This window comes from Aspergillus terreus, genomic scaffold (assembly GCF_000149615.1).
Source record: "Aspergillus terreus NIH2624 scaffold_13 genomic scaffold, whole genome shotgun sequence".
Taxonomy (NCBI): Eukaryota; Fungi; Ascomycota; class Eurotiomycetes; order Eurotiales; family Aspergillaceae; genus Aspergillus; species Aspergillus terreus.
Genome location: NT_165936.1, coordinates 411,147 through 435,872, shown reverse-complemented (window position 1 = coordinate 435,872; position 24,726 = coordinate 411,147). Strand labels below are relative to the sequence as shown.

The 24,726-nt window shown below is 50.9% G+C and overlaps 8 protein-coding genes and 1 non-coding gene across 9 annotated transcripts; 4 read left to right on the top strand and 5 right to left on the bottom strand.

Annotated features, from left to right (window-relative positions):
- Positions 1-604: 604 nt before the first annotated feature.
- On the bottom strand, positions 605-1,352 carry ATEG_08649 (uncharacterized protein; the record flags this gene model as incomplete). Its single annotated transcript, XM_001217234.1, has 3 exons — positions 605-832; positions 878-1,088; positions 1,132-1,352. 3 exons carry the CDS (start codon positions 1,350-1,352, stop codon positions 605-607), a joined length of 660 nt encoding a protein of 219 aa, XP_001217235.1.
- Positions 1,353-2,110: 758 nt separating this feature from the next.
- ATEG_08648 (uncharacterized protein) lies at positions 2,111-2,877 on the bottom strand (the record flags this gene model as incomplete). Its single annotated transcript, XM_001217233.1, has 2 exons — positions 2,111-2,346; positions 2,397-2,877. The coding sequence occupies 2 exons, from the start codon at positions 2,875-2,877 to the stop codon at positions 2,111-2,113; spliced, it is 717 nt and encodes a 238-aa protein (XP_001217234.1).
- Positions 2,878-3,073: 196 nt separating this feature from the next.
- ATEG_08647 (uncharacterized protein) lies at positions 3,074-6,092 on the bottom strand (the record flags this gene model as incomplete). The annotated part of the gene is made up of 3 exons (XM_001217232.1): positions 3,074-4,744; positions 4,806-4,857; positions 5,470-6,092. 3 exons carry the CDS (start codon positions 6,090-6,092, stop codon positions 3,074-3,076), a joined length of 2,346 nt encoding a protein of 781 aa, XP_001217233.1.
- Positions 6,093-7,369: 1,277 nt separating this feature from the next.
- ATEG_08646 (DEAD/DEAH box helicase) lies at positions 7,370-10,319 on the bottom strand (the record flags this gene model as incomplete). Its single annotated transcript, XM_001217231.1, has 7 exons — positions 7,370-7,526; positions 7,591-7,776; positions 7,999-8,641; positions 8,755-8,876; positions 8,930-9,241; positions 9,425-9,996; positions 10,053-10,319. The coding sequence occupies 7 exons, from the start codon at positions 10,317-10,319 to the stop codon at positions 7,370-7,372; spliced, it is 2,259 nt and encodes a 752-aa protein (XP_001217232.1).
- A 521-nt stretch (positions 10,320-10,840) lies between these two features.
- Positions 10,841-15,578, top strand: ATEG_08645 (uncharacterized protein; the record flags this gene model as incomplete). Its single annotated transcript, XM_001217230.1, has 7 exons — positions 10,841-11,044; positions 11,097-11,313; positions 11,374-11,730; positions 11,790-12,374; positions 12,432-12,543; positions 12,616-12,900; positions 12,950-15,578. 7 exons carry the CDS (start codon positions 10,841-10,843, stop codon positions 15,576-15,578), a joined length of 4,389 nt encoding a protein of 1,462 aa, XP_001217231.1.
- A 1,001-nt stretch (positions 15,579-16,579) lies between these two features.
- ATEG_08644 (uncharacterized protein) lies at positions 16,580-19,431 on the top strand (the record flags this gene model as incomplete). Its single annotated transcript, XM_001217229.1, has 3 exons — positions 16,580-18,519; positions 18,559-18,715; positions 19,075-19,431. The coding sequence occupies 3 exons, from the start codon at positions 16,580-16,582 to the stop codon at positions 19,429-19,431; spliced, it is 2,454 nt and encodes an 817-aa protein (XP_001217230.1).
- A 1,278-nt stretch (positions 19,432-20,709) lies between these two features.
- Positions 20,710-21,767, top strand: ATEG_08643 (RTA1 domain-containing protein; the record flags this gene model as incomplete). Its single annotated transcript, XM_001217228.1, has 3 exons — positions 20,710-21,005; positions 21,062-21,447; positions 21,508-21,767. 3 exons carry the CDS (start codon positions 20,710-20,712, stop codon positions 21,765-21,767), a joined length of 942 nt encoding a protein of 313 aa, XP_001217229.1.
- A 385-nt stretch (positions 21,768-22,152) lies between these two features.
- ATEG_08642 (uncharacterized protein) lies at positions 22,153-23,678 on the top strand (the record flags this gene model as incomplete). Its single annotated transcript, XM_001217227.1, has 2 exons — positions 22,153-22,285; positions 22,315-23,678. The coding sequence occupies 2 exons, from the start codon at positions 22,153-22,155 to the stop codon at positions 23,676-23,678; spliced, it is 1,497 nt and encodes a 498-aa protein (XP_001217228.1).
- A 327-nt stretch (positions 23,679-24,005) lies between these two features.
- On the bottom strand, positions 24,006-24,092 carry ATEG_10551. Its single transcript has one exon. It is a non-coding gene; the product is annotated as a tRNA-Tyr (tRNA).
- Positions 24,093-24,726: the final 634 nt, after the last annotated feature.

The following is a 24,726-nucleotide window of genomic DNA, read 5'->3' as shown; positions in this document are numbered from 1 at the left end:
TTAATAGGTGTGTTGGGGTTTGGGCTGTGTCCCACAAGGGATTAAGATACTCCTAGGACGGTACAGAGGGTACATATGAGACTCGGATGTTCGCATGCAAGAGGGGGATGGATTGGCTTAAGCCTTAGAGTGATGTGTGGCGTCAAATGCAGCAACAGTTGTGATGAATCTAACATTGTCTCGAACGATATCGATCCGTATGCAATCGAAATATGAAAGTAGGCCACTGCGTCTGAATCCAGCCCACCGGGGAACTGCACTGTAAGAACTACTTCTCGAGAAGATCAGGGTCCCTTATATGCAAATGGATGAAATCACCATGGATTGTGCACGCCTGGTGGAGCTGCCGTAAGACTGCACTAGATGCTCCCTAATAAGACATAAGATAGGATGTGAGGATTTATCATACTTATCAGGCAACCTGAAGTTCTCAACTGTTTGAACTGGTCAAGAAGGCAACGCGGTATATTCAACACGGCTGTCCAGTTGAGAACAAGGCCGAAGGCAGTGGCTGGAATTTGAACATCATTGATCGACATCGAGAGTTGAGTGAGAAAGATACTGTGTAAAAGCAAGATTATTTATTACATACATAAAGTGAAGATTATTTGATCATATCGGAATTCTCGAAAATCTGCTTCTCCCTGCCGTTCAGTGCAGTCTCGATCATCACGCTACCCAGTGCATCGACCTTGATCGCAGAGAACAGACCAAAGACCATGTATTTGAGATATGCATCCGACGACACGACCATGCCCGGTCGAACGATGTACGCCTCAAAGGTCCCGCTATGCTCCTTCGCATAGGCGACCAGCTCATTCTCAGCCATGCCCTTCATACATGGTCAGTCGCTTCCGTCAACGATCGGGAGACATACCCTTATGCGCCGATACTCGCCCGCCATCCAGAGCGATTTATTTTGGTCTCGCTCCGCAAGTACTCCGCTGCAGAAGATGAACCGGAATTTCTTGCCGGCCGGCATTTTCGCGCCGAATGCCGTGTCGAATGCCTTGGCTGCGGCGAGCGGATAGTCCACATGGATCTCCCGGGCCAGGTCCATGTCCGTCATCACCGCTTTCCCGAGGGTCCTATCGGTGTAAGCCATGTTACGCAGAGAGCCGGCGGCATTACCAGATGCAGGCCTGTGCTCCATCGAGATCCTGCAGCAGCGGCTCGGGATAACTCAGGAAGTTGTCGATGATGCGCACGGTTAGCTTGGGGTGGTCGGACTCGCGGATATCAAGCGCCCGGCGCGAGAGCACCACCACGGCGGTGATGGAGGGGTTCTGCAGGCATTGATTGAGGACTTCGTTGCCAATGAAGCCTGTGCAACCTGTGAGAATGACTTTCATGTTGTTTGGGTGTGGAATACGACGGTGTGGTACAGCAGCTAGGTACCTAGGTGCACTGTGGTATATGTACGGCTCTATGGACGGAGTTCGGGCGGATGTATCTATCCGAACACGTCATCGGCGAACAGTGCGCCATTACGATATAAGCCGTGTAAATGAATCAGGAGCGTATCCCCTGCATGTGTCTGGTTAAGCGACGATGGTACATGATATGCATTGCTGTCTATCTCGGGGTATCTATTCCGTCGGTGTCATGTTCCGACCGTGCCAGCAGCCAGTATGATTGGATATCGTGGTCAAGGGTTGGATTCTATTGTATACTGGAATGTCAGATTGTCAGCCACCACTCCAATATGCATAGAACGAGACAAGATGGAGGTTGCAATATCAGAGACCCGTCTTGAAAGGAAAGGTTTTTCACCATGAGTGAATCTTAAGAGAACAAAAAGGGTTGGGGTCATCACCAGAGAAGGAGAATGAAGTATACAACAAGAAGCAACAGAGATACATACCTTTCTAGGACCATGAGATGCAACACCAGAGAGTTGCAACTTGGATCGTCTGCGACGGTGTGTTCGGCTTGAAATAGGGGCAGAATTAGGGCCGGCCCTACGATGTTTTCAGTGTTTTCATGTTTTCAATGTTTTCAGACAGATGCCATACTTATTGGCTGTGGCCATGCTATGCTCCACGATCATTAATCAGCTCGTCTAGAGACTCAACTCTGCTCATTCTATATCTATTCTGTATGCCGTCTATCACACAACCCGCGTCTCCAGATCAATCTTCTGAATCAGCTCCGCCAGTTTCTCGACCTCGTGTTTATACCACGGCATCGCATGGTGATAGTTGACCTCGTACAGCGTTGCCGTCGCCCTCTCATAGTAATTCTCGTACTGCTGACGCCCCAGCGGCAGAAACATATCCTTCAGCCCATGCACATGCAGCGTCGGGATGCGCACCCGTTCGCTCGCTCTATCCTTCACATCCAACTCTGCACCCGTTAGCGCATTCCCATACTATATCCCCTTCCCAGACACATACCCTGCGCAATGCGCGACTGCATCGGCGCCCCCGCCCCCATACAGCACACCCCAAACCGCAGCCGGATGCGCGTCGTCCCCGTCTGCCCCAGCCGCTCCCGTCGCTGCTGATCGAGGAGCAGCCCGCCCACGACCCGGCTGCCCTGGCTGAAGCCCATCGCACCCACCCACTCGCCGCCGGGCCCGGCCGTCTCCATCAGCCGCCACACGCGCTCCACCCCGTCCTGCGCGCCCGCCCCGGATCCGCTGCCGTCGTCGCGCTCGTGCCCGTCCGCGTCGTGCGTGAACCAGGACTTGTAGGGGCCGTGGTCGGCGAAGGCGGGGAGGACGCCTGGCCCCGCGTTGCGGATGAAGGGGCCCTCGAAGTAGACCAGCTCGAAGTGGTTCTGTAGGCGCTGCGCGAGCGTCGAACATTGGATCTCGTAGATGGAGGCGGTCGAGCCGCCGCCGTGGAAGCAGGCGATGCGAGGGAGGGTGTCCATGATTGGGAGAGTGTTGTATGAATGATGGAGGGAGACAGGAAGACAGGAAGGACAGTCAGATTGATCACTTGCGCGGGGCGGCTGATTGAATCACATGAACTGCAGCTAGTGTAGCACTTGGTGCTGATTTGCTACGCACTGCTGATATCTTTTCCCTGCTCATCTAAGCACTTATCTTGTCTTGCTATTGTATTCATTAAAACGCCTTCTGCAACGCCCGCTCCCACCTCCGCCGACTCTTCTTCATCGCCCGCTTGGTCCGCTCGACCGGATAGTTGACCGGCGACTCGCCCCCCGTGAAGATCATAAAGTCGTACAGGAACGCCCCTGTGAACGCGCCGCTGATGGCCGCCGCCCACGGGCCGTATAGCCAGTACGGGTTCCGGAACAGATCGCTGCCATAGCCCAGCACGAGTAGCGCCAGACGCGGGCCAAAGTCGCGGCTGGGATTGAGCGCGCCACCCGTCTGGTAGGCAAAGGTGAGGCCGAGACAGGTGATGACGAGGCCGACAATGAGGGCGTTCATGCCGGCGCCCGGCGGCGCGTTCTGGTCGTCGCCCAGCGCCAGGATCGCGACGGCGAGGATGGCCGTGCCGACGAACTCGTTGACAAACGCCGCCGCGGGCGTCACCCACGGCGCGCGCTGGCTGGTCACGAAGCTGTCGATGATGCCCGTGTCGGCGAGGCTGGTCGTGCGGTGGTACTGGATCGAGTGGTAGTAGACGCCGTAGGCGACCAGCGCGGCGAAGAAGGCGCCGCCGAATTGCGCCACGAAGTACCCTGGCATCTTGCGGTTGGGGAACCCGCGGTAGAACCACAGCATCACGGTGACGGCCGGGTTGAGGTGCGCGCCCGACACGCCGCCCGAGATGTAGATCGCCATCATGGTGGCCAGGCCCCAGGCCCAGGCGGTCGTGTTGGGGTTCCCTGCGTCGGCGAGCGTGACGGCCAGGTCGGCGCAGAAGCCGACGGTGAGCTGCACGAAGACGGCGAGACATTCCGCGAGGGCTTCGCGGTGCGCCGTGCGGATCACCGACCACGTCGTGTGGTGGTTGTGCACTTCGTGCTCCACCAGATCCTGGACGAGGGGGTCGAGGTCGTCCGGACACGCTTTTTCGTCGATGGGAGGGAGGTCGAGCGGGTCGCCTGCTTCGAGGAGCGGATCAGCTTCACCAGCGTCGCTCTGCTCGGACAGTGCGTCGTCCTGGCCGGCGTCGCTATCCGTCAGCGCCTCCCCTTCTTCCACTCGGGGCAGCTGGCCCGGCGCACCCCATGTAGACGCGCGCTTCAGCGACTCCGACAACCGCATCGACGATGCTTCACTGCTCAGGATCTTCCGCGCGAGATTGCTCTCCCGCTGCACGCGCGCATCCTCGACCTGCGCCACGATCTTGCGCGGGTTGAGCGACGGGTTAATCTGCCCTCGCTCCAGGTCGGTCGGGTCCACCTCCACCCCCAGTCGCCGGGAGTTCTGCGCTTTCGCCCGCGCCTGCAGCAGCTCGTCTTTCGTGGGCACCATGCCCGAGCGCACGACGCGCGGCAGCGGCTTGGCCAGACTCCAGACCGGTTTGGCGTTGGAGGCCTGCTCGTACGACGGGTTCAGGTCGGCGTAACCGGGCTGCACGAAGGGCTCGTGCGCCAGACACATCTGCGGCGTTTCGTCTGGGCCGGCGACCGTGAACTTGCCGTTGAGTCGGGAGGCGAGCGAGCTGCGCCGGGTGAGACTTGGTAGGCCGCTGCCACTGCGTCGCGAGACGGCCCAGCTGCGACGGCGGGCGTCGCGGCGGCTGCGGGTATTAGAGCCGTCTCTGGAAGTGTTGCGTTCGGGTGGCCAGCTGGGTGAAGGATGTCTGAAGGCGTCGGTGGACTGTATATACAGTCAGTATTGGGTGTATAGACTTGTGTAGTACACTAGGTGGTATACTCACCCTGGCCCGGTCCTGTCTGGTGTCGTTGGGATCCATCTTATCGATTGTGATTCTATAGTACTTACAGGTAGAATCGATGGAAATCTACCTTCCTGAACATGGGGAGAATCAGTAAACCCCTCCACGAACGCAGACTGACGCAATAGCAGGACGATCGTCGGTCATGGTGTGCTGGGTGGAGAACGAACGGCATATCAGGCGGGGTTCGGTTGTCTCACGCAGATAGTGTACAAGTAGAAGATGCATTGTTAGATAGGGTATATAATCCTGGCTGTGTATGACGAAGTGTACAATTCGGTTCTGCATCTCCGACATAGTTCCCGGACACACAGGATGAGGATGAGCACCAATCCAAAATGAATGTTAGGCGTCTTGTCTTAGACATCAGCCATGTCCCAATCATATTCCGACAGCAGGAAGCACTCAGCATCTTCCTAGATATCCCTAGTCTCCATATCCCATCCCAGATGCTCGGAGGGATGGGGCTATGCTGGCAATCTTCGGATCTCCGGCTCATTCCTCGCTTAAAGAGCGTTGGGCATCGGACTGGTCCGGTGCAGGATATGATCTTGATCTAAATCGTCCATCTATCCAGCCACGAGAGAAGCAGCCGCAGGATTGCAGCTCCTACGTCGGAGGTTCTCTCTTTCGCACCATCACCCACATAAACTCGGCATCAAAGTCAGGATCGCCCTCCTCCAACTTCCCATCACCGGCGTGCAAGACTTCTACCTGCAATACATCAAACCCGACGTCCGATAGTATTGCTCGATTCTCGTCCACGCCGTAGCTGCTCCAGAACATTCCATACCCGAGGAACTCGCCATGGATTTCCTCTTCATCGATCGTCGCCAGATTAAAAACGAAGATCCCCCCGGGCTTCAACCACCCATGGATTTTGGCGAGCATGTCCTTGAGCTTGGACCGTGGAAGGTGGAACAGCGTATAGAAGCTGATTACACCGTCGAAGCTCGCGGGCTCGAATGTCAGCGCCGTCATGTCGCCCGCCACCAGCTTAGCGCCGGGGCAGCGCGCCTTGGCCATCTCAATCTGCTTGGTTGAGATGTCGTTTGCGACCACTTGGGCGCCGTGATCGAGAAGCATTTGCACAATCGGAACGCCGGGCCCGCAGCCAAGCTCGAGAATGGAGGGGGATGGTTGCAGCTTGTCTAGGAGCAGCTTGGTGTATCGTTGTCGCGGCGACTTCTGGCTCTGCACCCATTGCAGGTACCATTCTGTAATGTTGTCGTAGGCGTATTCAACGATGCCTTCAGGTGTGTCGGCCATGTTTCAAGGAGCAGGATTGTTGACAGGATGGGAAGTTTCATACGGTAAGGAGCGGGATGAAAAAGACGGTTTTGTGGCGCGATAAAAAACCAACTTGCTTAGCTTCCTGGTTACCTGATAGTCCGGTTATAAACCGCTTTCACTTATCCTGGTGTTCTGTGATACATGTAAGCAGTAAGAATGTTGTGGTGCTGTACAAGCTAGTGACTATCTTCTGGAATATATACATCTTCTCTAAAATAACTAAACCTACACTCCGCGCTAAGAGTTCTACCTACTTACAATATATAATATTGCTGTAATAAAACAGCCGCCCGGCTTCAGACACCGAACAAAAACAGAGAAGCAAAAAAATATATATTACACTAATGAAGCAGGGTGATTCAGGGAGATTATAATCTTTTTCTCTTTAGTACTAGCGGTTGTTTTGTTGCCTTAGGCCATCAGATTGTATACAAGCCTCTTAGAGGGCAGGCCTCATAACGGAATACACACTTCTTTTACTCTCTCTATAATGCGGCCCCAGTAGGTTAGGGTTAAGGAAATCTTGGAAACGGATTTCCTATGTGCAGGTAAGCAAGTTGAAACTCATTTAAAAAGTCCCAGAAGTATGGTATAATCTGCCATGAAAAGGTTGATTAGGAGATTCAAATCAATGTTTCCTCAAAATTACTGAGCTTAAATGTCATGTACGATGTTAACCAATGTTTACAGAATAACTTGTTCCGGGCTATCTATATATTCAAGAGATTAAGGTGTGAGAAAGGATTATTCTGATAACTTGTTAAAATTGCCCTTTCTATCCTGATAGTTCGGCTTTAGTTGGTCGATCTCGTCTGAATATATACTCTCGACATGCTTGGACCCTAGCAAGTAGCCTCCCTAGAGACTATCTTGTCATATCTTAGAACCACTCTGTGGTGTTTGTCTATAGAAGGATTGAAGACACAGTTAGTATCTATTCTCCTAGAATATGTCTACCGATAATATCAATTCTTTTACTTGTACAGTATTATATAGAGAAAGATCAATCTCCCTTTCACCAGCCACCGGGACCTCATCTTGAAATAAACAAGATCCGTTTTAACTCCTATGAAATTTAGTGGTTGAAAATGGCAACTGTGGTGAACTTACCTCTGTTCGATTCGACAAAGACTCAATCGAGTCACCTGCAAGAGTTAAGCTAGCTAATTGCTGTTTATTTCTTTGCACTGCGAGGATGTTCTGAAAGTGGTCAGTTACGTGCGTCTGTAAAGTTATGCTATGGCTTTGATGTGTCACACCTCTTCTACAGTGCGCTCGGCCACGTATTTCACCACCGTCACCTCTCTTGATTGACCGAGCCGAACAGCTCTGCCGATAGCCTGCTCTTCAACCGAAGGGTTCCATTGCGGTTCAAGGATATGGATCCGGTTTGCGGCAGTAAGATTCAATCTGGAAAAGAGACTTGTTAGCATCGTATGTCGCTCGGTAGTTCAAAAATCTGGGCTATATATACCCCACTGCGCCTGTGCCGTATGTCATAAGTAGGATTGGGATCGACGGCGACGTTTGAAAATCGTGGAGGCGCCGAGTTCGATCTAATCTGCTCACGTCGCCGTCGATTCGCACGTGGTTGAGCCCCAGCTCTTCCAGTTTCATGCACAAAATGTCGAGTGTTTTTGTCCACGCGGAGAAAACGATACTGCCGAGTTAGTGACTGCTCCAGCTCGGCGATATTCATGAAGGGATATGATATCTATACCTCTTCGATAAAGAAGCATGCTGTATTAAGTTATTCAGCAAGCTTTGCAGCTTTGTTGACAGCGTAGGTTCCGTGCTGGGTGACAAAGAAGAGTACGACGACGGTGACAGTGGAGTTTGGTGAGCGCCAGTCGAGTCCAGCATCAGGTGTCCGGGAAAATACCCACCACTACTGGGAGGATCGGATAGGAGTCGAGAGCAACCCGGACAGAACGAACACTCGGCCTTGAACGACTGGGTGAACTCATCGTCACATATTTCGCAGCGCGGTTCGGAGCCATTTATTTCAAACGGCTGAGTAGGGGAAGATGACCGAGAGTTCCAGCTTCGACAAGCAGTACCTTGGACACATAACACGCGTAGTAGATGCATGGCCGTGAAGAGCTTGGTATACTTGCGTGCTCCGAGATTGGAACTGACCAGGTGATCCATTTCTTGCTTTGTTTTTTCCAGAATTTCATCATACGCAGTTCTTTCCGCTGCGGATAATGAGAGTTTGATTAACTCTGTGTTTACAGTTATGTTTTGGCTGCTATGCTTGGTTCTCCTCAAACATAGAGACTGGAGGAGCAGTCGCAAATTCTGACTTGGATCCTTCATACCCGAGAATAGTGGATCAATAATGTGCTGCTTAAATCTCGTCTGAGATCTATCATCAAACGGCGGAGTTTTGAGAAAGGCCACGAGAGCGCCGAGGTCCTCGAGTTTGTTCTGGATTGGCGTGCCTGTCAGACACCATCGGCGACACGCTTGCAGTTGTGTGACCGCACGGAACTGCTTGCTAGCGGGCGTTCGAATCCAGTGAGCTGGTTTGATAGTTAGATGTAGGGTCAGGGCCCAGGATGTACATTGGGAGACTCGCCTTCATCCAATACTATCCGGAACCATTTCAGTCTACGCAAAATGCCAATGGTCTGACAATCGCTTGCCAGTGTCGAGTACGTGGTCAACACAATATCCGACGTTAGATAATCCTTCGCATCGAGTTTCTTCTGGGGGCCGTGGAATATCAAAAGGCGCATCGAATTAGGGGCAATATGACTAGAGCAGACATTAGCTTCCATGGAAGTGATTCACAAGGGATAGTCGATTACCACTCCATTTCTGATATCCAGACATCGAAGAGTTCTTCCATATTCAGATTATTGACGGCGATAGGAACGTTATAAGAAGGGAACATACGTGTCGATGGTACAATGACGAGTGTAGACTTAGTTGGAATCACACAGTGGTTGCCTTCAAAGCAGCGGTCAGTGGACTGCATGAATTCAGCAGCCTCCTCCAATGAAAGCACAATGGCACTTAGCATTGTGAATGTCTTGCCCAGGCCCATAGTATCCGCTATAATGCCACCGGTTGACTGTTTTAGCCGGTCATTTTGCGAGCCACCGAAGGGAATTTGGAGACTGCCAATGTGATTATTAGATCGTGAGGCTTCGAGACGTGGGCATACCTTGGGCTTTCTGTTAGCTGATACCATTCCCTTGCTTTCTCGAAATCCTCTCTACTTCGGATGAACTTGACAGCAGTTTGTTGATGCCTAATTGGATTAGGTTGCTAAGTTGGTCTAGACAGAGTAAGCCACTTACGCGAGAAGAGGTGTCAGAAGTTTCTCCGTGGCTGGGATATCGCCTGCCGAGTCAACAGCGTCAAGCGTGTCCAGGAGTCTTTTCACTTCGGAGTAAACAGACTGCAGGGTTCGCTCCACATTATAAACCGGCCCTATGAACTGCTGCATCTCTAGATGTGTAGATGAGCGCTTGAAATAATGAGGGTTGTCATATCGGACACCGGAATCGATCGCATCTGGATGCTGAAGATTGTATTTTAGTCTTGAAAGCCGAGACCCAACTTCCCGATAGTGCCGCATGGGGCCGTATATGTTGATCGAGACGTCAATAATTTGACTTGGGCTGGGTTGATTTCCTATAAGTGGTTGCGGAACAGCTTGAAAGGTTATATTCTCGAGTCCTTCCAAGCCATCGAGTGCGGTAGCAGTCGCCATGTCGAGAACAGCGAAGTCATTCTGGGCCTGGTCTTTGATTGTGAAACAACTTTCATGCTTCCGTGAGACCGAGAAGCGTTCCAAGGAACCAGCCGATCTACAAAACTTCTGAAAGGATGCCTTTCTCCCGCGGTGGGAGACTCGACCCTCATACAACTGAAATCACATCAGTGTGTGGCCATATGATTCCCTCTCGCCATATGTCATCTTACCGCGCCATAGCAAACCACGTCGTCATTCTGAACACGGTTCTCCGGGGTCAGGGGAGCATAGTTCGTTTCTGAGGAAATATCTAGGTAATCGGCGAGATCTGGCGGTCTTCCCAAGAAACCATTAGCTCGAGCACGGATGGCGAACCCTGCTTCGGTTGATCGGAACCCAAGTGATACGTACTCTAATCTAGGTATCTTACTGCAGGGAGCGAATTGGCCATTTACTACATCCTGGCCAGGATCCCAACGACGCTTGAGGTTGTTCATTCGGGACGAGAAAAGTGATCCAGCCGCTCGAAACTGTACAGAAGGCTGTCGAAAGGATCATGTACTGAGAACGGAGAAGTATCGGCAAAGATGGCATGATGATTTATCGCCTGCGCCTCAACGAGGAGAAGTGCCGAGGAAACGCCTCATCGAGGCAGTACGACAGGGCAGATTTGGGCATTGGGCATTCAAGTGGCAGTGCAATATGTAAGTCTCATTCGTATTTCTCCTGCACGAGCTTCATCCACCTGCTGATAATCATCATTATTGGCCCATAATAACTGGGGTATGCATGGACAAGGCTCTGATCACGAAGTTGACTGCTCTTGCAGGACAGACGAACAAACTCCACTCATAGCCTTTCTCGGCTTGGCCTGGAAAACTTCACCAGGCCAAAATTTTCAACTGCCTTGAGATACGGACCTTCCGAATGATATGAGACGGGACTAATAATGTCTTCGGTTACGCAACGACAACCTAGCATCGCGTTCCAAAGGGCCCTAGACAGGTTTTTAAAAAGCATGTCCGACAGCCAGCGAGCAGAGTTCGCGGTCACTGAGTACGCGCATGTCGAAGATGCTATTGAGAGGATCCAGAGAGAGCATGGCTCCAAAAAGCAGCTGCAAAGCATGGGGCGGGTTCAGAGATTTCTCGAGGCGATGAATGAGTACGGGAAAGTGATCGAAGTCTTCCTGAACTGCAGTCCATTTGTCGCTTATATCTGGGTATGTCTTGAGAACTACTACACTAATAGAGGCTTATATCCTGTTCTTTTAGGGTCCGATCAAATTTGTTCTTCAGGTTGCCAGCTCATGGAGTGACTCGTTGGAGATTTTGCTCAGCGCGTATGAAGACATCGGCGAGCGAGCCCCTTCCTTCCTACAGTACCAACTCGTGTTTGAGAGAAATCCAGGAATGTTAAGCACTCTAGAAAAGTGGTACTGTGACGTGCTGGATTTCCATTTTCATGCTTTGAAGTTCCTCACAAGACCAAGTAAGATCCTATAATTGTGGCATACAGCCTGATGCCAACCTGCGCTGATGCTATCAAAAGAGTGGAAGCAATTATTCCATTCTTCCTGGAAGACATTCAATTCACAGTTCAGACGGATCCTTGATAGCCTGGAGCGCCACAAGGACTTTATTGAAAGCGAAAAGAGCACGCTGGCGGTTCAAGAGATCCAAATGCTGCGTGATGACGAGGCAGCTCGATTCCATGAATTGCGACTCAACACTATGCTTGACAAAATTGATGCGCCGAACTCTTATATCGATCAGGATAACATGTCCGAGTGTCGACACAATGCTGAGTCCGGTAATTGGGTATTCAACGACAAGATATTTCAGCAGTGGCGTGAAGTGCTTGAAGGATCCAACCCACTATTATATATCCATGGTATTCCCGGAGCAGGTGTGTCACCGTCAGCTTATGCAATGATATCTGCAATGATATTTCTAATTATACGAAAGGGAAGTCAACTCTAGCATCCCGAATCGTTGAAACTCTCAGTGAAGAGGAATCAAACCCTGTTCTCTTCTTCTACTGCAGCCATCACCAAGAGGACAAGCATACCTTTATCGATATTCTTCGCGGATTGATAGCTCAGCTGCTTAGCAAGGACCCAGCCCTTGCTGTGTTCTTCTGCGAGAAGTATACAGGCTATGATAGAAGAAGGTTCGGGTCAGCTAGTGTCATCAAGGAAGCCGCGGATATTGCATTCAGTAGCCAACGTACCTTGTACGTGGTTCTAGATGGGCTAGATGAATGTGATGATTGCGAAACAGAAAAGACATTGTCCTGGCTTCTCTCACGTCAGAAAAAGACTTCGCCAGGGACTGATGGCCACATACGTCTACTATGCGTTGGTCAACGAACGGATCTATTGGAGAGAATGTTGTCTTCCGCACATGATATCTCCATGGATAACCAGCAGTGTCATAAAGATGACATAAGGTTGTATATTCGAGACATGGTGCAGAGGATTTCTGACAACATGAATCTAAGTGCTGACATACAGGAAAGAATAATTACTAAGGTTTCCGAAGTTGCGAATGGTATGCTACCCCACTATATCACCTTTTCCCACCACTGAATTACATAAACACTTACAGGCATGTTCCTGTACGCGAAAGTAGTCATGGACAATCTGATTGTCCAATACACGCGCCGAGACTTGGAGAATGAACTTGCACCCGGCGTATTTCCGGACGGACTAGATGCCGCGTAAGTACAGGGCCTTCTAAGGCCTACCTCAATGTCATTACTTGATCGCTTGGGAGCTCATACAGTGAAAAGATATCGCCGTGTTGAATCATCAGTGCTTCATAAAGTTTCCCCAAAGCAGAAAGACACTGCCTTGCAGATCTTACGCTGGGTAGTGTGTGCAACACGCCCATTGAAGTGGCGGGAACTTCAAGCTACATTCTTCATTCACCCAGAAAGAAGCGTCGCACAACCCGAGGAAGACAGCCTGAGGGCTAGCTGCAAACGGTTCTGTAGCTCATTTGTTGATTTGCATTTTGCAAAAAAGAGAGGGCCCACTGAAGCAACCGTTGTTTTAGTTCATAGCACAGCACGAGAGTTAGTACCTTGTCCTTACGGTTTCAGAATGGGTGCTAATCACCACAAGCTACCTTGTCAGCGCCAAAATCATAGACCTTGGCTCCGAGCATAATCGGATTGCCCTTTTCTGCTGCAAGTATCTACAGTCTACTCCATTCAAGGAGAGGGCAGATCGCGATCAAATCCAGCAATACTTCCACTCAGGATATTACGCACTACTGGATTACAGTAGTTCAAGTCTACTTGGACACTTGATTGGAGCGTCCGAGTGCCTGACCAACTCCGAAGAGAACCGCAATGATTCAGTGCAGGCCATACGAGACTTCATCGACGAATACGGGATACCTTGTGAAATCAAGAAAATATATGGCACAGATCGTCCCAGCAACCTGGCCGAGTTTATCCGTCACTTGCCGGAGATTCCGGCCATAAGATACTCGATGCTTAGCATACAACAGCGAATAATAGCTATCAGAGCAATAATCGAAGATGTCCACAACCATGGACTGCTGCCGGACACAGAGAAACGGAGTCTTGATACTCTTTACGGGCCAGCAAGCTTCAAATGCCCTAAAGCCTGGTGCATGAATTTTCAGCACGGTTTTGACACACTTCCAGAACGAAACCGTCACGTCAATAGACATGAGAACCCTTTTAGCTGCCCTGACAACGATTGCCCCCTTCGTGAGCTTGGCTTTGACACGAAGACGAGTCTAGACCGACATGTCCGACAGTATCATTCTCCGGCTCTGAACGTTGGGGGGGTTACCTTTCCACAGCCCCGAGAACGGAAGCGTGATACATTATGCAATGCAGCAGAACGAGGCGATTTGAAAGCGGTGCAGAAATTTATAGATAACGGAGCAGACGTCAATCACTCCACTTCTCCGAAGAAAAGAGGGCAGACGCCCCTCTTCCTCGCCGCGATGAACGGCCACCTTGCTGTCTGTGACATTCTAGTAAGGCACGGCGCCAATGCAAGCTACCCACCTACTAGGCCAACAGCTACGCTGTTGGCTGCCATTCGACATCGGAAAGAGGATATTGTCCGCTATCTGATCGATGTGGTAGGTGTCCCCTGCAGATCACGCACTGGGGAGGAATGGCCGGGCTCTGTACTGAAGGCTGCAACGGAAACTGGGAATCCGAAAATCCTAAGAAGCGTTCTGAACAACACCAGAGAGCGCCTTCATGCGAGGGAGATACAATCTGCTCTGTTTTTCGCCGCGGAGATGGGTTACACCGGTTCAATCCGGGAGATAATAGAGTCGAACACGACAACCTCATTAGCCGATCTGAAATTAGGCCTGATCAGGGGGCGCACCCCTCTACATGTGGCAGCTGAGCGCGGCCATATTGAGGTCATTCGCTTGTTGATCGACAGCGGCAAAATGTACCCGGATCCTGACGGAACCTTTGATGGGAGCCCTGTGCAGCTTGCCATTGAGCATGGTCATTCATCCGAGGCCGCGGCATTGTTTGAATTCGACCCGAGATTTGGCGAAGAATTGCTGCTCTTCCTTGGCAAGCGTGGCGATCACAATTTGGCCCGTGATTTACTGAAGATGTGCGAGTTTCCTATTGACCAAGCCATATACAAGGCTGCTATGAGAGGAGACGCAGCCACGGCTCACATGTTACTTGCATCACAAAGGGTAGACAGCTCTATGATAGACAATTCTGGAAGAAACAAGGTTGGTCCGGACTGGTACGCGGTGTGGAACCCAAGTGTGCCAGGAGTTATTGATGTTGACCTGATGCATGACTTTGTCGTCTCAGCGAGCGTTACATTTGTTACATTCAGTGGAGACGGCAAGTACCTTGCAGTGTGTAGCCTGAGGCTTGCTCGCATCTATGATCTATCGAGAGGAAGGGATGTTGGAAGTATTACCATTGATGATGAGGAGGATGACACCTGCTACCTGCGCGCCGCATGCTTCAGCCCTGACAGCAACTTCTTTGTCGCTGGGGGTGACACCAACAATCTTTGGGTCTGCGATCCTATTACAGCACCCCCCTCACCAATCCACTCCAATCACACACAATCAATCACAGCGCTTATATTCTCACGCGATGGGCTTCATGTGGTGAGTGGAGGAAAGGACGGGTTTGTCCGATTATGGGATGTTTCCGCAGGTTGGAGACTGAAACACACACTCGAAGCCCCCCAAGGTGTTACGTCGTTGGAGATTTCTCCAGACGATCGATATGTCTTGGCTGGCGATCTTGGCGGCATCATATCTATCTGGGAATTGGCCACAGGTGCGCTTGCGAAACGCCTAGGGGAGGGTGATTGCCATTCAATTCCTGTGGACTCTATAAGGTTCGCCCTGGACGGCCTCTCCTTTATCAGCTACAACCTCAATAAAGCGATGACACAATGGAAACTCTCACTGTTCGACCCAGAAGTTGTCTCCGATGATGTGCAGAATACTGATGAGGCTGTTAACCGTCACGTTGATAAGGAGAGCGTTTTATGTATTTGTCACAGCCATAACCGGCGGTGGCTTCTATACTGTACGCTGAAAGGGGACATCAAGATCCAGGATTCAGAAAATAGGGAGGTCCAATTGGTCCTCAGAGGCCATGAGCACTTGATATACTCCTTATCTTGCTCTCCCTCGGGAAACATGTTCGCGACGGGTTCAGGTGATGGCCACGCAAAGATTTGGACTCTGGCAGACCTTAGTCCATAGGTAGCATATCATCAAGGCCCGAGACCGACTTCGAAGCCCAAGGCGCGGATGACAGCAGATCTAAATGCATTCCATATGTATGATCAGACATGCTTGGCGACAGTGGTCACGAAATATCTGGCAACTGGGAAGGTAGGCGAGGCGAGATGAGCTAGCACGTTATAAGAAGGAAGAGAAGACACACAACGAAGCAACTCATATTACACGCATAGTCGGCAGCGAACATCTCTCAGTTTTCCCGAAGACCTAGTTTCCATATACCAAAGTAGAACTATCCGAACATCGAGCACAAAGGTCATTCCTAGCTCAAGATCCGCTTTAGTAACCTGTCGCCAGGTCGGTCGCCCCCATAATTAGGCTCTCTTCTCGGGTTAAGACATTCTCAATTACAAATATCCAGTACTTCACCAGCGGTCCGACCGGGCTACCGCTCCAAGACTCATTTTCACCAACCAAGACGAATTCAGTGTGTTACTATATAGTTCCTGTATCGTTATCTACTTCTTCCTGGTACTATAAAACATGCTTTCTAGTTTTTACGTTCTTTAGATTTCTTGCCTAACTAATTATTATCAAATATAAATCCTAACTGGCCTTAAGTAAATAATTTCTATCAAACCTAGTATAATAAACCTTAGTATAGCCCTAACCTGTAAATAGGGGCTTATACATAGGAGTAGGGTGTCATATCCGCTCTGTAGATTCGCAGTCCGCTCCGCATCCGCTCTGCGCGGAGCGGTGACAAGGCCGGCCTGCTTAGTGCGTCAAGGACAGCGCTTTACAATCTAAGTCTATATACAGGATCAGGCAGTTAGGCAATTTAATCGCATTTTAGCGCTTTTTAAGAATGAAAGCAGCTGTGTCCTCTTGGATATAGGCTACGTATCTCGATCAAGAGCACCTGATTTGTCCCACTTTTTTTTTCGGCCAACCACATCATCCCTCTACGCGCCCACCCCGGGTTTGCCATAAGCAGTGTTGTGGTTCTCTGATCTTACCCCATGCCCGTGGAGGTTTCTCTCTGCGTAGAAACGGGCGTCTTTCATACCCTGCTACACCCTCGGCGAGACCACAGACGGCAGCAAATTAAGCCAACCAGGACGATGGACATCTACCAAGCTGCGAGTCAGGGCAACACAGACGCCCTAAGAGCTGCGGTCGAGCAAGGCTGCAATGTCAACGCCCCCGATCAAGCCGGAAAGACCCCTCTTTGGCTTGCTGTACAGAGTGGCCAGGAAGATGCATGCGGATTTCTCATTTCCCAAGGAGCTGCCTTGAAGGCGCAAGGCCGTAGCATTCTCGATGTGGCTGTTCAAGAGGGATATACGGAGATTGTGGCACTGCTGTGGCCGCACTGCAGTGCAGAAAAGGAATATCGCTCTCTAGAAAGTGCCATCTCGCTGGGCTTTCATGAAATCGCGGACTTCTTGATAGGAACCGGGGAGTTTGGACATCAGTATCCCCAAACCACTGGAGCTGAATTGAGTGTGGTGGATGGATTCCCTGAGCGCGACATCGCCGCTTTTCAGCAGTGGGAGAGATTTTTCTTCGTTAGACGCGGTCAGCAGCTGCAGTTAGGCCCTGTCTTTCTTGGCTACGCGCTTCTTCTCGCTGCAAAGGCGGATCGCAATGGCGGCCTTCGATTGATGCAGTTCTTGCTTGAGGAAACTGCGGGGGACCCGAACTGCAAGATCAAGATTAACGTGCAATTCGAGACTCCGTTGACAGCGGCTGCTGAGAAGGGCAACCTAGAGATCCTCGCTGCGTTGATCGACCATCCAAACACGAGTTTGACGCTTGCTGGCAAATATGGCTGGCCCGCTTTTCTCCACCTCCTGGCAAACCCTCATTCTATCTCAACAGAAAGAGGTCGTAACGTCGCGCGCCGATTGTCTTACGATGCTTCCCCCAACCAATTTTTCAATGGTGAGAGCGGGTCCCGTTTGGAAAGGGCATTCGAGAATGTACTTCGGTTCGGCAACACTCGCCTCGTGAGGCAAGTGATTGATCTTGTTCGTGGCGCAGCAGGCACCCTTATACTCCCACTTCTGATCAGAGCCAATGAAGCTGACGGTCTGAAGTGGATCTTCAACTCTGATACAGTCTTCTTATCAAATCCACCACCAGCTTTGTGGGTCGTGCTCTGCCAATACTTCGATCGCCATGAAGATCCGGACGCCCTGGAGCTGTTCGCTGGCGTTGCTGAACTCTTGGTCGAAAAGAAGACCTGGAACCCCAGCATTCTGAAGTGTCTTTATACTCGCAATTTCTCTTTTATGCAGCAATTCTTCTATCCACGCTGCCATGTGCCTCCAAAGGAAGTAACAGAAAGCACACTGGTCGGACTTCCAGCGGCATCTACGGATGAATCCCTCATGAAAGAATGGGCCGACGCCGGATTTGCCTGTGAGACTTTGTGGAACGCTATACACTGCGGAATTTGGACGAGTCCAGCCTTCGACCATCTTCTCTTAAGCCCCAGCGTTGATCTCAATGAGCCGGATCCATATTTTACTAGCCGAAGGCCAGAACTGGAGCAAATTCCCCATGCATTCTTCAAGGACCTATCTAGTGAGGGGCAAAAAGACCCTTTCAGACCATCTCCGCGAAGTTCTGCAAGTCTTTCACCACAACAGGCCCAAGTCCATACGGACTACCAAATGCAAATGATGCTCTTGGAGCAGGAGAATAAAAGAAGGTTGATATTGTCGCGAGATCAGAAAGCCCTCTCTCCACAACAGGCCCAAATCCTTACGGACTACCAAATGCAATTGATGCTCTTGGAGCAGCAGAATAAAAAAAGGTCGATATTGTCGCGAGATCAGAAAGGCCTCCTTTCTTTCGCCATAACAACCCGCAATGCTCTGCTTTTGGATACCCTGCTTCTCTGCCCGCGCGTCAACATCAACTCCCAGGATCACTATGGCCGAACTCCGATGATGTACGCAATTGCTGTGAATCATAGACCAATATTAGAAAGGCTACTGAGTCATGGTGGTATTGATCTCAACCTACGGGATGCCGAAGGTAGGACGGCTATATTTTATGCTGCACAGGGCGGAAAACCGGACATCGTCCAGTTGCTCGTTGGAACGCATAAAGTGGACTTTTCCATCCAGAATAAACAGGGTCAAACTGTGCGTGATTTTGCAAGAGCTAAGAAAATGAAGGAGATCGTCACGGCTCTCTCTACTTAAGGGGGATCTACAAGTATCGAAGCCTCAGGCCCCCACCTTGATCAGGGTCGACAAAGGGCTGTTACCTCATCTAAGATTCATTTCTTTCTCCGAATCTCGTCACGTCCACTGCATCCATATTGTTCTTAAAATGTCCGTCGTTCTGGTCATAAATATACACGCGCCTTTCCACGCTGATGTGCAGCAAGGCGATAATGTGAGACGTGCGGATAATGTGCACCAATTCTAGGGCACTGAAACTTGATCCCGTGGCGATGAACACCAAATAAGACAATAACTGGCTGTACTTGTGTAAACAGGCTTATAGCAGTTCACAAGAAGACGCTCCCACAGGGACGATGCCTGCAAAGGCGTCGTCGAGCCCCACTCACATGGCAAAGCTGCCGACTCTGACTACAACCAAGCATGCTCCCATCAATACTAGTACGGAAACTTGCGGTCACCAGGGGACTGTGCCACAGCATCAAGAATCTGAAGAATCGACTTCGACAAGAGGCACAGACACCACGACCACGTCCGCACGAGATAGCCCATCTTCATCCCCAACATCGACCCCTCCCACTCCCGATACGTGCGATGAGAACGAGGAGGCAAAGTCCGACGATACCGGGGGTAACATGCTAGTTGAGCGTGCTATAGCCCTGATTGCTGCTTAAAATGCCATGCCTGTAACAGACCTTAGCGACGAGACCGAATTTACTGCCATTGGCGTGGACTCTCTGCTTTCCTTGTTGCTCTCTCAGAAGTTCCTCATGGAACTGCAGCTAGAAGTCAAAGGATTCCTATTCCTAGAATGCCCTACAGTGGGGGATTTGAAGAGCTGGATTACGGAGTATTGTTGACGAAACGAGAGCCGTCTGGGATGAGCATGTGCATATTTCAATGGAGATTTTGAATCAGTTTAATAAGGACCAGTCCCTTCTACTCTCTCGGTGGATTTGCTCGCGTCCTGGTTGGCCTAATTCTGATGTTCCCGCGTGCTCCTGTGTCCTATGGCCTGGTAAGCAGACTGCCACAGATTGCACTCGGCCGTAAGACGCGAGGGCACAATCACCTCGGCACGGGTGAATGGAGATAATAAAAATGTCTCAAACAAACGCTTAGTGCCATGACACCAGCTGCTGCTGTGCATATGTCCTATCCAACAAAGGTATTGTTGTGCTCCTTAAACATGGGGCTAGTCATCAAGTATGACCGCTGTCCGTAAATAGGGACAACTGCGAGAGAGAACAAAATAGGCCATTTACATTGCTTACCGTCACTTGACTATATGGTAGGTCATTAATACAATGGCAGGCTCATTCTGGTCTGCAACTTAAAGAACATATCGTTGAGGATGATAGCAGCTACTATTCTCGCATTCTATTCTCTATCAATCTTGAACATCAGTCACTTGCTCAGCGCACTAGCCTGCGCATAAGCTCTATGTTATGTTCTATTAACCTGAAACCTTTTGCTTCTGAGCTTTCTAGACCAGCTCTTCCATTCGATAAAGGGGCTTGGAAGGCCGACTGTCCACACAGACCCATCCAAATCAAATTCACAGCTACGTTGGAACTTGACGGTTCGTCAGCGCTATCAGGCAAGGAGCATCTTCAAGGATGAACATTTGGATGTATCCATTATAGAAGCCTATGTTTCCGCTAGACACCCGATCCCACCACAGTCGATATCGGAAGTAGCGAAGAGATCTAGACTGCTCGAAGAGAATACGATCAGTCCATGGCCTAAAGAAGTTATTGACTCGCAAGGAGATGCTTCCTCACACGCTCGACCCACCGGGAACGAATACAGGCTTGGCATATCAAACTGGCGTTGACTGTGCCCTTCGAGGACCAGGCCAAATGTCCCAGACTATAAATTCATAGTCGCTGCTCTCCGGGCAATTCATCATTTCGTTCTGGTTGTACACTTCTGACGAAACAACAGCAACAATGCCAACTCCCTCAAGCCAGGTCTCTCCACCAATGCCGACCATCACGGCGCCCTGCACTCTAGACACATGTCCCCTGGACTGGGCACTCGTGCGCTACAGGCCCAGCCTCCCAGGAAATGCTCTATACCTGGCTCTCTTCCTCATCATGCTCCTCATCCAGATCTACCAGGGCTTCCGCTCCCGCATTTGGTCCTATCTCGCGTGTATGACCTGCGGGCTCCTTCTCGAAGTCGTCGGCTACGGTGGACGTCTCATGCTGCACTCAAACCCATTCAATTTCTCGAGTTTCCTCCAGTCAGTACCCCTGCGACAATCCTTCACCGGTCATCGTGCGACGCTAATGCAGCTAGATACCTCATCTGTCTCACCATCGGACCAGCCTTTGTCACCGCAGCCATCTACCTGTGTTTTGGACGGGTGATTATCGTCTACGGTGAGGGCTTTTCGAGAATTAAATCAAAAACATACGCCATCGTCTTCGTGACCTGTGACCTGCTCTGTCTGGTTCTCCAGGCTGCAGGCGGGGCTGTCACTGCCACGGCAGGACAGGGCCAGGATGGCCTCCGGCGCACTGGAATCAACATCATGATCGCGGGGTTGGCGGCGCAGGTTGCATCGCTCGGGACGTTCATGGCGCTTGCTATCGATTACCTGTGGAGGCTCCGGCGACAGCGACAATCCCAATCCTGTATGGCATCGTCGGGGGGGAGCTGGAAATGGAGAGGGTTTCTCTGGGGTTAGTGATCCGTCCGCAAACAAACTGTCTTTTAGAGAGCCTCTAACGAGAGTAAACCAGGACTGGGCATCGCGACTTTCCTCATCTTCATCCGATCGATCTTTCGTACAGCGGAACTGAACGGCGGGTTCAGTAGTGACCTGGCGAATGATGAGATCGCGTTTATGATCCTCGAAGGAGCGAGTATGGTTGTCGCCTGTGGCTGTCTGAGTATCTTCCACCCGGGGTTGAGTCTCAAAGGGCATTGGAAGAATCCTACTGCGCTAGCGTTGAAGACCCGACAGGACGACGGACTTCCGTTGGCGGAGAGCGAGAGATAGAGATTAGACATGAGGTTTAAGGTGGCGGGTTTTACCTAGAGCGGATAGATAGTCAGCAGTGCCTTGTCCTGTCTGGGTCAACATGCTGCTATTTTGAGCTTCAAAATGACCTTTTAGGCAACATAGCTTTATTCGATCATCAACTGAAACATCCCCACGCCAAGCAACGTTTGTTCGGTGTTATTGGCCTGCTCGTATTGCTGCTCCAGAACAGGTATAACGTCGACGAAAGTGGACCAATACGTATTCGATATATAGGATTCTCCATTGTACTCATTGCAGTACACTTCTCACTTATTCATATCCAGTGTCAGTAGATATACGCAAGCAGTCGCAATGCGCAGGGCCCATACGAAATCAAGGACAGGTTGCCGAACATGCAAGTATGACTGACACCTGCGATGTATATCTGATCGGATCTTTGCTGACATCCTCTGAAGAATCCGCCGAATACGCTGTGACGAGACATGGCCATCCTGCAAGCGTTGTACGACCTCAGGCCGTCGCTGCGACGGCCCGTCAGTAACCCAGACCAACCCTGTCGCAGTCTCGTTCGCTCAGACGTGGACCTTGACATCCACCATCCGAATGCGCCCGCTTCCCTCTTTATGGAACGAGAGCGAACAAGACACACGCTATGTGCAATACTTTATCGAGTGCCTCTCCCGGGACACACCCAGCTGTGGCGGCGGGTTCCCGCACTGGCGACCTCTCATGATCCAAGCCATGCACCAGGAGGTCGCCGTCCGTCGAGGCGTGATCGCTCTGAGCGCGGTTATGCAGGAACGAATGGCGCATGGCTCGCTAGAAATCCATGGCTTCGATGCCCCTCCCCGCAGCGGACGGTATCTCTTCGGGCTAAAGAAGTACGGCAAGGCGCTGGCGTCCTTGCAGCAGCTCGTCAGGGACATGGGGAGTGACAAACATCTTGTCGAGGTGGCCTTGATCTGCGGAATCATCTGTATATGGTTCGAGATCCTCGTGCGGGATTATGTGGCCGGGTTGAGTCACCTGGAGATGTGTCTGAAGATTGTCCGTAACGCGGGCCGGGTGGGCGACATCGACTCCGAGATCCTAAGAGCATACGCGCGGATGGACATACAGGCCTCGTTGTACATCGGAATGCGCGCCCCCGTAACCGTCACCGGGGAGATGTCTCCAATCCCGTACGTCTTCGACTCGTTCGGCCAGGCCGAATCATGCCTGGTAGAGGAGTACGCCCGAGTGGTCCACTTTATACGTAGGGTTGCGAGCTTCTACCGCTACCACGAGCCAGGTTCCGTTCCACTGGAGCTAATCGCATACACACATACCCTCCAAGCGCGCCTTGAGCTCTGGAAGTCGGCATTCAGCTACTCCTATTCCTGTCAGAAGGCGCAGGGGAGTCCGCGGACGGCTGCGCGGGCTTCTCTCCTGCTCATCCAATATTACATCGCGCTGATCACCGCATCGACATCCGTCTATGCCGAGCAGACGGCATATGACCAGTTCCTGCATGCGTTCGCGCGGATCCTCATGCTGGCGAAATCATCCAGCACCCATCAGGTGAGTGCCGCGGCACCGGCGCTGGTCGGCGTCCCCGTCGAGATGGGCGTCATTTACCCGCTGTACTTTGTCGCGACCAAATGCCGAGACCGCGCAGTCCGGGAAGAGGCCATCGACTTGCTGTCGTCGGCGCCGTACCCAGATGTGGTCTGGGAGGCGCCTATCCTGGCGGCAGTGTCGCAAAGGGCAAAGGAAATAGAGGAGTCTGGACTCGACGGGGATGAGCCGATCCCTGAGTTCAAGAGGATCCATAGCCTGGGACTGGATATTCACCACGAATCTCGGCAGGTGCGCGTGGAATTCCGGAGACGATCGAACGGGATGGATGGGGAGTGGGATGAATGGCGGGAATCGCTTAGTTGGTAGATAGACAGGGTCACAGATATAGAATAATGGGATGCGACTGAGGTCTGGTCAGTGGCGAGCTGAGTTTATGGTTAAACACTCATAACAACCCATCACACAATTGTTGTGTCTAATGTTCCAGGTTGTCATCGAGGGCTTGGCCTACCTACCCCATCAGGAGGGTTGGCTTGTCTAATTCTGCGAATAAAAATTAAACAGCATATATATATAAATAAGAATGAATCAATCCATACGAAGCTCATAAACTAATTTGATTGTGATGGGTGCAATAGTGAAAAAAGGTGATCCCACCGAAAAGAAGTAAAAAAAGAAAAGAAAAAAAGGTAATCCCCCGAGCCGGAATCGAGCCGGCGACCTTTCGGTTATATGTGTACCATTACAGCCGAACGCCATATCCAACTAGACCATCGGGGGTATCACATGATGGATGCGTAGCTATTCCTTTACAAAACAAGAAACTAATTCTCAGTTAATGCTTTGCCAACAGATATCTCGGTAGACTGGGGACTACAATTGTCGACAAAAACGGGATCTTTCCCTGATAAAGGGAAGAAATGATTATTCTTTGCATACAAAGTTCACTCGGTTTTTGGTTTTCAAGGCATATGTGATGTCTTTATGCATTTGTAGGCACCCTCGTTATATATATATTGAAAGTGCCGCGCAGGAAACATGAATGAAATCCTGTGTCGGGTCAGTAGATAGTTTCATATGCTATCAGTTCCTCCCGTCTCGCATCATTAACTGGGCAGGGAATACAGATTTAGAGGCTCTTATACCCGGGTGAGTGGGTAAATTCGGACTGCGTGGACATTTAGAGTACCTATATTTGGCCGCACAGGAAGGACATGAGAAAACCCTCGGGGTTTAAATAAAAGATGGGCAAGCACCCAAGAGAAGCATATACTTTATAGCACGCCCTTCCCGAGATCCCATTTTCAGGTCACAAGGCAATCGTCAAAATCCAATGATCCGACAGCTCCCACCATTATGCTGATGTCTCGCTATAGAGCCACAAAATGACGCATATTATGCTGTTGATCCTTGC